General features: G+C 41.7%; 1 protein-coding gene across 9 annotated transcripts in view; it reads right to left on the bottom strand.

The window, feature by feature from the left end:
* Positions 1-513: 513 nt before the first annotated feature.
* BRCA1 (BRCA1 DNA repair associated) overlaps positions 514-15,137 on the bottom strand; it is a 51,015-nt gene continuing 36,391 nt past the window's right edge. For 5 of the 9 annotated variants that reach the window (XM_088788932.1, XM_088788930.1, XM_088788931.1 and 2 more), the window contains 7 exons: positions 13,347-13,434; positions 10,813-10,890; positions 10,285-10,325; positions 8,104-8,187; positions 5,305-5,359; positions 3,698-3,771; positions 1,524-2,652 (listed from right to left, as the gene is read on the bottom strand). In XM_088788932.1, the coding sequence (XP_088645058.1) occupies positions 2,404-2,652; positions 3,698-3,771; positions 5,305-5,359; positions 8,104-8,187; positions 10,285-10,325; positions 10,813-10,890; positions 13,347-13,434 (669 nt within the window). In that variant the 3' untranslated portion in view covers positions 1,524-2,403. Of the gene's footprint in view, positions 2,653-3,697; positions 3,772-5,304; positions 5,360-8,103; positions 8,188-10,284; positions 10,326-10,812; positions 10,891-13,346; positions 13,435-15,137 lie in introns of all 9 variants that reach the window. The other 4 variants (XM_088788934.1, XM_088788933.1, XM_074320266.2 and 1 more) reach the window with 1 other exon arrangement.

Consider the following 15,137-nt stretch of genomic DNA (forward strand, 5'->3'; position numbering starts at 1 on the left):
GTCCTGGAAGTACACACTGTTCCCCAATAAAGTCCTGTTCCCCTTCTCCAATAAAATCTTTTTTTTTTTTTTTTTTTTTTTTAAAACACAAATTTCTCTGGCAGGAGTTAGACAGATGAAGCAGAAGGGAAGTCAGAGAGCCCAAACGTGAGAAAGACTTGACCAGCCATGGTGGTGGAGGTCATGAGCCTAGGAATGTGGGAAGCTAAGTTTGACCTCTGGCCAATAGCCAGCAAGGAGACAAGATCTTCGTCCTACAACTGTGAGGAATAATTTGGCCAATGTGAAATGAGCTTGGAAGTGGATTAATCCCCAGAGCCTCTATAAAGGAATGCAGGGCACTGTTTTAAGCCACTAGATTTGTGATAATTTGTTATGGCAGCAACAGAAACTAACATAACAGGTTGTGAAATACCCTCAACAACCCTGGGAGGTAGGTACTATTACTACCCTCATTTTACAGACAAGGAGACTAAAGTACAGTGAAAAGGCAATGAGAGCGTGAGCCGCGAAAACAGTCATGTGGTGCAAGTGTTTGCTACCAAGTTTATTTGCAGGTGAATAGCACATCATTTACAAAACGTATTTTGTACAAGTAAGTCTACACTGCCCTCACACACTGGGGGCTGAGGAAGACCTAGTCCCTCCAACAGCTATAAACAGTCCCGGATAATGAGTTTATAAACACTTTCTCTTTCTTCAGCAAACAAAATTATTTATGAAGCTCAGCAATAGACAGCAAAGGGGAAAAATTACCTCAAGGAAAGCAACAGCTCCTTTCCTGGTGGGATCTGTCATTTTACAGACATGAAACATTCATATCAGAGATCTTCTCTTTCAAAAGGATGGGTTACATATCAGAGCTACGACAGTAAACATTTTATTTATTACCGATAGGGAATTAGAAGACTCTTTGGACACCATTTCTTACCGAGACTTTTGGAGATCAGGGTCAGCATGGCTCCCTTCTCCTCTAACCCTCGAGTCTCATCTTTCTATCCATTGTCGGCCTCTGAATCCCCTTCCCGATGTTCCACTCCAACATTTGAGAGCTGCCAAGGACTGTTCTGATTTTAAGTCACACCACAGATCACCTTCCATTGAAGGGCCTGACTCTTGGCTTTTATGAACATAGGGTTTTAGAGAAACAAACTCGGGGAAACCATCTGTTCTCCTGAGGCCAGCCACTCTGTGCCCTCAGCTCTAAGCCAACAGCCCCAGCACAGGGAATAGGGCTGACAAATAATGAGTCAGCATCTTACTCAATTGGTGGTGTTTAAAATGATTTTAAATTCTTTTCAGGTAAAAAAATCACCGCAATTTTGTGCTCATGACAGATTTCAAAGGGAGACTTGAAGTAGAAAATCTTTAAGGAACCCCTGAATAGCCAGAAATTCTTCTCAGGCTGATGTACCTAAAATATTTAGTAACTGGGACTGTGGAAAGATTGAAGAGGAGTTCCCAGGGCCTGGAAAAAGGCCATTTCCTCAGCTCATGCTTGGGGTCCTCTGGAGATGGACCCTGTACGCTATACACATGGCTGGCTGGAATCAGCAGGAGATCTGGGGTACCAGGTAGGTGTCCAGCTCCTGGCACTGGTAGAGGGCTACGCTGTCCAGTACCCACTCTCGGGTCACCACAGGTGCCTCACACACCTGTCCAATCGCTGAGGACAGAGAAAACAAGCAGAGATTAGTGTCAGTTCACATTTTCCCAGACTGGTCTCTAGTCAGTTTACTCTGAGCTTGGGGTCACTCAGGTAGGAGCAAAATTGTCCATCTTAAGCAATGCTTGGGGACACAGGACCTTACTCAGAAACTCGAGGCATGACTGCTGGTGAAAGCCTACAGCTTCTGACAACTCTATTAACATGAGCTCCAATCTGTTAAAGGAAAAGTCACCACAGAGAGCAAAACAGCATTGCAATTTAATGATGTGGAAACATATTTGCAATATCTTAAGCGAAAATGCACAACAGTAACGATGAACATGATCACATTTGTACAAAATCTAAGTGTGTGTGCGCACGCGCGTGTGTATATATAGATATCTATCTACATATGTATATATATACATATATAGATATCTATCTATATATAGATGTATATACACGCGCACACACATGCCCAGAAGAAATTTATGGTGATCATCTCCAAATAGTGGGATTACTGGAATTCTTCGAATTATATCTGTGCTCATTTCTATTTTAGGTGATGAACATTCATATTTAACCCCCCCCCCCAGTGGAAATAGTTCACGCATTGCTTTTATAATGCAAAATAAACAAACAAAAAGTTTTGAAAGGACATTTTAGCCATTCATTCATTCATTCAAATATTTATTGAGCACCTAGGATATGCTAAGAACTGTGTTAATTACTGGGTAACCTGTGGTGAACCAAACTCATCCCACAGGACTCCATATGACACAGGTACATGTCTGTGGGCTTCTGGAGCCCCACGAAGATGCACCATCTACTCCAGCTGATCTAAATGGGAACTTTAGACCTAAAATCACCACAGTAATCGGCACCCTTAACCTGGGCCCTCCATCCCATACTCCTCTGCCTGAAGGCTCACAGTAGGACTTACCATGGAGACCACTGTCCTCTCTCCAGGCATCTGGCTGCACGACCACAATTGGGTAAGTATCCTGCATGCCCAGGAAGGAAACATTGAGGGTATCAGAACAGGACTTTTGGAACAGTCACTTCACCATTTCTTTTTAAAAAAAGGAGGGTGGGGCCGGCCGGTGGCTCAGGCGGTTAGAGCTCCATGCTCCTAACTCCGAAGGCTGCCAGTTTGATTCCCACATGGGCCAGTGGGCTCTCAACCACAAGGCTGCCGGTTCGATTCCTCTAGTCCCGCAAGGGATGGTGGGCTCCGCCCCCTGCAACTAAGATTGAACACGGCACCTTGAGCTGAGCTGCCGCTGAGCTCCCGGATGGCTGGCTAAGTGGGTTGGAGTGCGTCCTTTCAACCACAAGGTTGCCAGTTTGACTTCCACAAGGGATGGTAGGCTGTGCCCCCTGCAACTAGCAACGGCAACTGGACCTGGAGCTGAGCTGCGCCCGCCACAACTAAGACTGAAAGGACAACAACTTGAAGCTGAACAGCACCCTCCACAACTAAGATTGAAAGGACAACAACTTGACTTGGGGAAAAAAAAAAAAAAGTCCTGGAAGTACACACTGTTCCCCAATAAAGTCCTGTTCCCCTTCCCCCCAAAAATCTTTTTTTTAAAAAAACTATATATATAAAAACAAAACAAAACAAAACAAAGGAGGGCGCAGTGCTGCTCACAGTGGCCCATGCGGGGATCGAACTGGCAACGTTGATGTTATAGCACCATGCTCTAACCAATTGCGCTAACCGCTTCACCATTTCTTGATGGTTTGCTGAAGCAGACTACTTTGGGGCAACCAGAAAGGAGGGAGAAGGGCGCATGGCAAAAAGGAAGGGCTCCAGGGAAAGAGCCTTCCCTCAGTGTATTAAGTCCTTTTAGCTCTCAGGTCCTTGTTCCTCCCTTACAGACGGAGTCTTACGGCACAGATGCGTGATCAGAGAAGGCTCTGGGTGAAGAGAGCCTTCTCAGGCTACTTTGGGGGGTTTGAAGGACAGATGAGTGATGCCTTGCTCAATCTCCAGACAGAATATTAATAGTGTCCTCCCCCTCTGACAGGACACCAAACGCTTACCTTGCCGAGGGTGAACGAGGAAGGCTCCTTCACCACAGAAGCCCCACAGAGCTGCACCATCCACTCTAGCTGATCTAAACAGGATATTCAAACCAGAAAATCACCATAGCAACCCGCACATGTAACGTGTGCCCTCTACCCCATACTCCCCTGAATGAAAGCCTCCAGTAGGACTTCTTAGTGGGAGTCCCTGCGTCTCTGCCCCAAAGGGACAGAAAGGCTTTAAGCTAGAATCTGTAGTAGGGGGAGGGATTCTAAGTCAATTTGCTACCTACTCTGGTTATCAGTCCCCATAAGGCCATTTGGTAGATAAGGTTTAATAGTATCTTAAATAAAACACTTTGAAAGAGAAAAAAAAACACCAAAAGCCAAGATCTAATTTACATTAATTTGACTAAACTGCTGGCTAAGATAGTACTGTGAAAAAACTCCCACCTGCCTTCCCTCCCTTCTTGCCTAATTCTGTGTTGGTAATTGATTATCAGTCACTGAGTGCACCATACTCAGTAGTAATTACTGTCAATGTTGAGAGACGGGAAGATAATTCATTCAGTCAAAAACTAAACAAAACAAAACAAAAAAACCTTTTCATCCTGGACAGAGACTCAGCACATCAGCTGGGAAAGGCTACGTGCTAAGCTGGAATTGACATACTCAGGGGACTAGAATTCAGGAGAGGTTACAGAAATGTTCCAGTGCACCTGGAAAATCAGCACAGAACTGACCAGTGGGTGGATGCTCTTTTCTGTCAGCCCATTTCTGGGGATGGCTGAGGTGCTTCTGTTTGTCTGAGTGCTCTGAGGTCAACTGACTCTCCTCCAAAACGATAGCTGTGAGACTCGTTTTCATTACACCAAAGTACAAAACCACAGAGAAGGCTTTGAGTGTGGCACTTGGAAATTTCATAAAAATCCAATCAATAACCAATAAAGAAGACATAAGCAAAATTCCTTTTTCAGGTTCTTCTTACTGTCACGCTTCTGTCCCTGACCAGATGCTAGGGCCGTCTTCTGAGGAGTAAGAGGACCTGATCCCTGGGGCAGAAATGGGCACAGAAGCGAAGGTGGGTGGCCTTTGTTTCCAAAAGAAGGAACCAAATCAATCCACACCAGAGCTTCAGTGTATATAACTCCAGAGCTGAGCCCCACAGCACTCCTAAACATAACATCACATTCAGTGTCAAAGTTCATTAGAAAAGTGTTCAGCAAGAGTCTTCCTCTGCTCAGGGCCTGTATGGGGCTCCATGCCCATAGGGCTTATGCAGTCACTGTGTTTTCTTTTCTGTGTCAAATGAAGATGGTTTAGGAAGAGAACTCTCTCCCTAACTTATTATTCCTCAACTTCTTAGAGCAAAGGACAGTAAGGGCAGTTCTACCCCATCTGAGAACAGAACATTCTCTGTCTTAGATATCAATTCTTCACTGCCTTCTAGCTCCTGAGAAGGGGCACAGGGCTAGTTATTTTTGGCCACAGGGTAACATTTGTCTGACAGGTGGCAGGGAAATAGACTAACCTCTCTCCAATCTGAGGAATCCCCACACAATAATCCCTCCTGTAACACTGCACTAAGTAAGGGGACGGCTGGTGCTGTTCTTCCAGTCTCTTACCTGTAGGCATGTTGGTAAAGGGCCCATAGCAACAGATTTCTAGGCCCCTGAAGATCTGGGAGAAGACAAGGACAGAAGGATGGAGAGAAAAAAACACTAGTTATAAAAGATGGGTTTTATAAAAAACAATATAGAGACTCAGAATGAAAACCTTTTTTCCTTTTCTTTACCACCTGACAATTTCTGCTACACTTCCAAAGAAAATTGGCCCAGTGTCCAGAACACTGGTGGATTCTAGAAGACGTTTTTGAAATAGTTGTCTGTAATCGATCTACTCTACAGTCACGCTTTGTCACCCATGGGCTGACCACCTTGCCACCAGTCAGGCCCAGGCTCCTCCCTGATGGCCTTTCCAGGTGACTTCACTTCTTGTTAGAGACGAGAAAAAGAAAAAAAAGATCCCTCTTTTGTTTCATGGCAAGAAACTCAGCTATTAGCCAAAGTTTGCTGTTAATCCAGACTGGGTACATCCATAGTAACCATAACCCTAATTGGCAGAGGTCTCCGTGTACATGCACATGCTCCCTTTCTCCTCCGACTTTCTTCTGCTCCTGAGCCTGCGTTCCTGCCTTCGCACTGCCCCAGAACGCCATGTTCCTTCAGGAACAATGAAGTGAAGCCCTGTGCTGCCTCTCCTCATCTACCGAGCTGACCTTACTGCCTGGTTTCCAGGAGACACCGATCCCACTGCACCTCCTAGGGACCTCGACAGCACTGACCCAAAGGCCATCCTGTGACAATGAAAATGTTCTCTACGTGTAGTAAGAAGGTAGCCACGAGTCACGTGTAACTACTGAGCACCTGAAATGTGGTTAGGATGAGTGAGAAACTAAACTTTACATTCTATTTAATTTTAGTTATTTAAAATAGCCCCATGTGGCTGACGGCTACGAGGTTGGACACGCAGATTCTTAGACATGCATTGGCTTTGGTTCTTAGGGAAGAACTTGGATATCATTTAGAAGAAATCTAAATTTGTGCCATTTGGCTGGATATATATCATTCTCTTAACCCTCATTCTCCCCATCCCACTAAAAAGAAAATCGCCTAGGTTCTAGAACTCACCTTGCTTCAAATAAGAGAGACTGGGGTAGAGAAAAATCAGGAAGCTAAAAACACATGACTACCTTTTAGGAAAACCCTCCCCAGCCCCAACTACAGCCAGAGGAATGAGAAAGGGCAGCGAGACAAATCTGTTTCTGTTTTAAGTGACAGCCTCCATCTGCGCCTTCACCGTATGAATAAACTGCATCCCCAACCTGTTGACAGGACCTAGATGCTCATAATGCTAAAAGTTTTCCCCAGGCAATCAGCTGGAGCCGAATGTTGCTGCAAAAAGTACAAAAGATTAGAAATTTTTACATCCAGGCTGACACTCATTGAGGAGGATGTCTAGTTATTAGATAAGAAACTTGAAGTTTCACCTCTACAAATACATTTCTCTTCCACAGGAAAATACTATGGTGATAGTTTGTATCTTCAGAATGTCATTACTTTGATCTGGCACTTTCCATCATTGCCACCCCAAATGCAGGAAAAACTTCCAAACACTGGAATTTCCTTTGAAAAAAGGGAGAACCTGGTGCTAATTCTGCCTTGCATACAGTGGAATAAACACAAATGGCTGGCTCATACAGAGCTCCCCTGGGTTGAAGGCAGAAGCAGAAATAGGACCAGCAGCTTTTCTTGGCATCTGGAAGTTACTTGATAGGTTCAGAGGGTAAGGGTGGGCTGACCCCAAAGGTTCAAGGTCCTAGGGCTTGATTTGTGACCATCTCCCACAGTAGTTTTCCTTGGACAATCACCTCTGTTGGTTCTCCCTCAAGTTCTGTAAAGGGACAGAAGGCGGCCCGTATGAGGATGTTCTGCAGTGTCCGATGGTGCATGCTCGAAAGGGGAAGAAATGCAGGCAGGGAGCATGAGCACTCGGTCAGGGACCTGAGAAAGCAGCTGTCTCAGGCCTGACAGGCAGGTGTGAAATCTTGCCTGGACCTCTTCCTGAGAGAAGGACATAGTTCTGGCTACATCATTTGTTACAGGATGATCTGGGGAAAGTCACTGAGTCTTCCTGGGCCTCTAGTCCTTCATTTGCGAAGATGTTAGATTAATCTATTTTCCTCCTCGGTGAAACCTTCTGTAACTTTCCAAGAAACTATGGTATTATCATTAAGAGCTCAGATTGTGGAGCTAGACTGTTGTGTGAGCTTGGGCAACTTATTCAATCTCTCTGAGCTTCAATTTTCTCATGTATAAAACAGACATAATTATAATACACGTCTCATAGGGTTGCTGTAAAATTATTAATCAGTTACAATATGGTTGAGTGTTCAGAGCTGGCATATAGTGAACATTACAGAGATTAGCTATTGATTATCAATCACTTTCACATCTACGCATCCACTGCGTACATCAGCCTTCACAGCACTTACCATACTGCTTTAGAGAAAGACACCATGGAGAAGTGGGAAGAGCAAAGGCTTAGATTTACATCTATTTCAAATCCCAGCTCTGCCACTTATAGCAGAGATTTGAACCCCAGAGTGGACCAAATTACATTGCTTCTCTAAATTCCTAAGTTCCTTCACTCATACAATGGAGATAAGACTAATTTTATTTACCTTGTCGGGCTAGGAGAACTAAAAAACAAAAAAAATTATCTATATAGAAGCACCTAGCTAGTGCTCTAGCCATGAGTACATAACACCCCTTACAAGACGAATGAGACCACCTCTGCGAAGGGGGCTGGAATGCAGAGCGGTAACGGAAGGGTTTTTGTCAACATGGGGAGAAGGGCTTTACCTTTCTGTCCTGGGATTCTCTTGCTCGCTTTGGACCTTGGTGGTTCCTTCCATTGACAACATCCCCTCTGACCTCAAAATCACACTGAAAGAAACCAAACCCAAACCACAGAGATCAGAGGAAGAGAAGCCTCCTTCAATGGAAGCAGAGTAGATGTATGATATTTTAAAAATTCAGTATCACCAGGCAAGGTTTTGAACCCTTCCCACCCCCAAAATCATTCTTTCTGGTGGACTGGATGAAATGACCAGTATCTCAGAGGCTGAAATCAATTCCCTGAAGCAAATCTTTGTGGGCAGAAATGAACAATTGGCTTTTCACCTCACTGGGACTTAATGTATTTTAATTTTCAACATCTATCTCCTCTCAAAACATTCACTTAGCATTTAGATTAAGCTGCTAACACTGTGCTGTTATAAAGATAACTGGAGAATTCCTGATCTCTTAAATCAATTGTGGGCTTCTCAGATTTTCATTGAGAGGTTTAGTTAATGAAACCAACATTATAAAACATACATCTAATACACTGAAAAAAAAAAAAGGTTTTTTATAATCACTACTTTGACTGGTCAAGGACGAGGGAAGAAAGAATAAGGGGATTGGGGAGGTTAAAGCTTTTGGGAGAAATTTTGGGAAGAATACTTAGAAACAATTCTGACTGAAAGTCAAGATTGTAGGGAAGACCACATCTGTTGCCAAGACTATTATGAAGAAAAATCGTCATGACAGTACAACCACAGGTTGCTGTTATGTAATCTATTTGAAGATGACTCTCATATTTATAGTCCTGATTGTACCCCTGTGCCTCTTTAACCTCTCTACCGGGAGATATACTAGTATTAAATCCCAAAATTCACTCATCTAACAGAGCTCTACTCCTGCCTCCTGCCTTTCTCCCCTCCCACTATGCCCTTTCCCCATTTCTTCCTTATCTAATATTAACATCCATTCCATTGTTCAGGTCAAAACCCAAAGCGTCACTCTCTCAATTCCTCTCATTGCCTCATCCTCTAAATTTAACCCATTAGTAAGTCCTACCTCCAAATATATCTCAAACCACCCTTTTCTTACCATCTCCATGTCTCCAATTACCCTATGCAGAAAATTCAAATTCTTTACCATGACTTACACCAAATCTTACCTGATCTGGCCCTTGTCTATGACCTTTTCCTATCCCTTGTCTAACCCCTGCTCCCTACATACTAGTTACCAGTTATTACTCTCCAGCTACACTAGTCTATTTGTCTTGAACAACCAAGCTCATTCCTGTCTCAAGACCTTTATGGCTGCTGTCCCTCTGCCTACAACACGTTACCTATATTTTTCAAGGCCAATACTTTGTGTTTCAGGTCTCAGATCAAGCACTGGAAGCCATCCCTGGTCTCCTTAACTAAAGTAGTCAACCTCTGTCCCCAGTTAATTACTCGTCTGCTATTCTGTATATTTCTTCCTATTTACTGGTATCTTAAGTGATCTTTATTATTGTGTATTTCCCCTCAATAGAACAAGAATCCCGCCAGAGCAGGGACCTGTCAGTTTTGTTTATTGCTGTATTCTTGGTACCCAGCACATACTAAGCTCTCAGTAATATAAGTCACTGAACGAAAGTTAAAACCAACAAAAATGTCAATTAATTATGAATATGCTAAATAGCGCATAACAGTTTAAAAGTGCTCTTGTTAATTTTATATTGCCTGATCTGTTGTCATCAGCAGCTCTTAGATGGCTGTTCTAAAATTATTCCTCCTCCTACACTCATCTTATTTACCTCTCACGGTTCTCAGTATCATAGAGTAATATCTCTTTGAAGGAAACTGATTTCTAAACAGATACATTTGCATATTAATATGAAGGATTTTTCTTCAACAACTGTGAACAGTTCTCTACAAAGGTGTATGCATGTAAGATTTAGGTGGGCCTATTTCTTTTGCTTACGAGTCTTGTTTCCTGCTTGATACATTCTTTTTCCTTCCTCTGAGGAAAGGATCATTTCTGCTGAAACTTAGAACAAATGAGTGAGGACACAGAATTTCTGGGTTTGCTCTGCAACTCTTGATGATCCCCATCATCGAGGAAAACCCGTGGAAAGTGGTCCGAGGAAGGAAGCAGCTAAATTTTCAGTGATTATGCGACTCAATGGCACCAAGTCTTTCTGATTAGTTTGTAACACAAAGTACCTACCTCATCTAGAATCTTTCTTTCTTCCATAGACTGGGTCACCCCTAAAAAGATCACAAAGACAGGTCACAATGCAGAAGAATATGCTCTTTTTACAGAGGTGGATGGTGAAGCGATCACATGAGAGCACAGAAGAAATAACAGAGTGGAGGTCCTCTCTATAAAGCCAGCATTTTAATAAGGATTGCAGCAGAAATTTCCTTCTGGAGACACAGTTAATGCTCAATCCAAACATAAAAGTGCCTGCTGCAGATGGATTTCTGCCTACTATTAAATAAATCCCTAGTTTATATGCTAACATTGCTAGGAACAGATTAGGTCCTATTAGTTATAAAAAGAAATCCATTTTCCCAGCATCACCAGCTTATCTGAACAAAGATATGCATTCAAGATAAAGCTAGTTTAGTGTTATCATTAAAGACCTTTTGGTAATTCAGATTTGGCATCAGCAAAAACCTTAGGTGTTAAAATGTTAGGTGTAAAAATGCAATTCTGAGGTGTTAAAAGAAGGGAGAAATACATTGTACTTACAGAAATAGCTAACTACCCATTTTCCTCCTGCAATTCCCAGAAAATATTTCAGTGTCCGTTCACATACAAACTCAACATCTGCAGAATGAAAAACATCCAAACGATTAATAGAAGTTGAAAACAAAGTCAGGAAGTGCTGCCATAAGATGCTAAAGAACTCCAGGTCCATATGCTACTGGAAATCAACCTGGATCGATGATTCCAACACCCCTGGTGATAGAATCAGAGGCTGGAAGCACCCCTAATGATAACCAGCAGCCTTTACCTGGAAAGAAGCCTGGAAAAGGCCAATATGAAGTTAAAACCAGAGGAAATGTCTGCCCTGTTTCCTAGATGTCAAGACTAGCTATAGACATCCGACACTATGTTCAAGGAATTATCCACATCAGTAATATCGACACCCGTGAGTGGGAAAATCCATTTTTACTAGATGGTAACATGTGGAAGGAGAAGAAAATAGTATTGTTGAAATCCTGCATCTGAAATGGCAATGTAAGTGACACATTTTCACTCCCAGAACTTCTACCTGGGAAACCCTAACCTCCTAATTCCTAATTCCCCTGAGAGGGACAGGAAAATACAGAGTAATCTCGTAGCTTTTCTCCTTTCTACTTAAGTATTTCAGAAAGCAGTAGCTGAAGAATCACTTCTGTTTATTTCCTAGTGTTTCAAAGACCCCTTTGAAGAACTAAGCAAACTGAAGAAAGAACACTTAGTTTTAAACAGGAGAAATGTATTTAACTAAATCCTAGCAGCAACAGCCATTCTCCCTCATAGAATTCTTCAGAAATTATTAAAATTTTTTTCCCTTTCATCACAATTTTATAGGTTTTTGTTTAACTGCTGCAAAAGACGATTTAATATTATGCTTTAAACTAAGAAATTTCATTCAGCTCATTTTTATTTCAACAGTGGTGTACTATCTTTGAGGTTAAAGACTGAATTACTTTAGATTTAATTTACATTTTAAAGTTTCCTTTTCACCTTCTAGCAGCTTTGATCCAAACCTATAGCTTAAGATACATTAAACTTGAATGACATTCATCTCTAAAATACTACTTAGTTTGAGGTACCTTGTTCTGGCACCTGGTTCCTGTGAGTCTTCTCCTCTGACCTTGTGGTACGATCTGTATACAGTAGAAACCTAACATCTTAGAGGTCTTAAGGCAATGTGCCCCTGGCCAAGGAGGCTGGATCCCCTGCTCAAGGACCTGCAGTCATGTGAACAGAAACATCCTGGAGTGGACCACTGGATTTCCAGGGAGTCAATTTTGTTAGAAAGGCTTTTTCTTTTTTTTTTTTTTTTTTTGGTCCTCCCTCCCCCCAACTCCGAGTTAAGCCGTTGTTCTCAGTCTAGTTGTGGAGGATGCAGCTCACTGGCCCATGTGGGAATTGAACCAGCGACCTTGGTGTTAGGAGCACAGTGCTCCAACCACCTGAGCCACCCAGCCATCCTTAGGAAAGTTTTTAAGACCTGAGTTATAATCTGCGTCTGCTATGTGCTGCATGCACTGGTCTCTGCTTCTTGGAGCCCCTGAGGAAGTCTAACTCTTCTTCCAGATAACAACACTTCAACTATTTAAAGACAGTTGTCTTGTTCTCTTAAGTCTTCTCATTCCTTCAGCTGTTCTTCAAATGACATTGCTCTGAATTCCTTTTCTCCATCCTCATCATCTACCTTTGGATAAATACTAACATGTCAGTGACCAGCTTAAGAAGAAAGTATGGTGCTCAAAACATATCTTCCAAATAAGCTAAACACTTTTGTAATAACAAACAAACAAATAAACAAAACAACCTATCTTCTAGGCAGATACTCCAGCAGAGAATACAGTGTGTGTGTGTGTGTGTGTGTGTGGGGGGGGGTCAGGATCTTTACCTCACTTGCTCCAGACATGAGGCTTGTATTAATGAGGCCCAATTTCAAATGAGCTTTTTAGCAGCCCTGAAATGTTTACCCAGATTTAGCTTATAGTCAACTAAAAGCCTCTAAGGTCTCTGTTACCATGGGAGTCACAATTAGGATTTCAAAAGGGGAAGGTATAGGACAAATGAATTTCCCCCTTCACCTTTTCCTTTTTCAAATGCTAGGCTACCTCAGAGCTGACATTGGACTTGTTTCCTGAAAAATTCTCAACCACACTGAAACTAGTATTCAAATGATCTAGGACATGGAATGCACATGGAGCTAGGGTTTCCAACCATCCAGATTTTGAATAAAGACTCACTTCTGTTCCATTTTCCTCTTTGCCCCACTTGTTCCTCCAGGACTTGGGCTCTGTGTTACAGAAAGCCCTTCCCACAGACTAGCCCAGGCAGGATGGACCAGAAGTGGTTCATCGTTCTAGCTCACCACACCCCAAATCTTAACCCAAAACAAAAGGGGGTGAGGAAGTAGCAAAACTATTCTTTTTCTTCCATAAATTAGTAATTGATTGATTATTGGAAGACTTTTATCCAGCCTACGCTTAACAAATATTCCCATTTCTTCACACAGTTTGATGCAACATATTCTATAAAGGTTCTTGGCATACCTGTTTTCATAATGACATGAGTAGTCTCTTCGGTAATTAGATCAGTTAAAACAATGTGGTGTTTTCTGGCAAACTTGTGCACAAGCCCCTGAAATCAAATCAAATATTACATTATAATAAATCACCTCTAGCATACAGCTTAGTTATTAGTTAGTCTAGTTTTGTTATTAGTTATCCTCCATTCTTCTCAGAAAAAGTATTATTTTTCTTCTAACATGCCTGAAGCCTCAAAATAAATAGCAATTTAATACAAATTATGTACAAATCAGAAGAAGAAATTCTAAAGTAGTCCATGCTAGCAGACACGAACTATAACCAAAGATGCAAAATAATTTTCCCTTTAATAGCAGACATCATTTGAATCCCTAAGACAATTAGTTTCTTCGTAGAGTGACACTCTTATTATACTATAATTTAGATATATCAGCCTATACTATATGAGCCAAGAGGTAACTAGCCAATATAGAAAGTTATGCTACCGTGTTTCCCCGAAAATAAGACCTAACTGGACAATCAGCTCTAATGCATCTTTTGGAGCAAAAATTAATATAAGATCTGGTATTATATTATATTATGTTATGTTATATCATACCATATTATATTATAGTAAAATAAGACCGGGTCTTATATTAATTTTTGCTCCAAAAGACGCATTAGAGCTGATTGTCCGGCTCAGTCTTATTTTCGGGGAAACTTGGTATATACATATATGTGTATGTGGCTTAAAAATAAGATGACACCTTCTCCCTCTGATAGTTACTTTAAAACATTCAAATCAAGAGTGCATAAACTATCAATTGTTCTTAAGGAGAAGGACTGGTAGAGACTCGTATTATTCCCAAAAGAAATCTAGAGCCTTCTAGCTATTGTCAACCCAATAAAAATCAATAGGCAGTAAAAGAAATTAACCAGATCCATTATGGACACAGTTGACGTAATTAGTAGCTACTATTTGGTAAATAACTCTGATTACCACGGGCCATCATTTATCAGCCATCACCACCCATGCCAATATTTATGTGTTGCACAATATTGCAGGAGATCAGGCTATCTTTCTTTCATGCTGCCTCACTCCCCACTGCCACAGGGCACTGAAAAAGGCAGGCTAGAGAAGCTAATGACATCCTCCCCCCTTTGCCACTGCCCTCTGCCAGGATCATTAGCAATTCTGAACTGATTAATTGCTGAAATCCCAGCCTTGAAACAGTGTTCAGTTAGAAGAGCAACTGCTGAAAAGATCATCTTAATATGGGCTTCAGAATTAATCATGTGTAATACAGTCAGCAGCTTTCATAATAAATTTACCACACTTCAGCAAGTCTGAATAGAGCTGAAGTTTTCCTCTTTGCTTATTTAAAGACAATATGTACCCAAGCCACTTATAGTTTCATCTATAGCTCAGAATTGCTCATGGCAAGAAAGATTAGGTCCTTTTAGCCTTCTCTGAAAAGCTGAACTCACTAAACAAAAGAAGGATTGCTGATTTTCAATGAATAAATGGGAATTCTGGATATGTACACAAATGATCAAGATAAATATAAACAGAGGTACGAATTTTCAGAGCAAATAGCTGGTCTGGGCATCTGGTTGTGAAATGAGAAATCCAGCATTGTTGATGAGAATTTATTCATTATATCTATTAATACGATGGCAGACATAGCTTCTTTTGTCCTTTTAGTAGTGGGGCACATCTGGCCACAGGGAATGTTATGGTAAGCTGCTACCCATAAAGAAATAGGGATGAAAAATGGTTCTTATCCTAGGAAGGATATATTAAGATACTTAAGACTG

Source organism: Rhinolophus sinicus, chromosome 12 (genome assembly GCF_057876585.1).
Source record: "Rhinolophus sinicus isolate RSI-liver-muscle chromosome 12, RSI-T2T, whole genome shotgun sequence".
Lineage (NCBI taxonomy): Eukaryota > Metazoa > Chordata > Mammalia > Chiroptera > Rhinolophidae > Rhinolophus > Rhinolophus sinicus.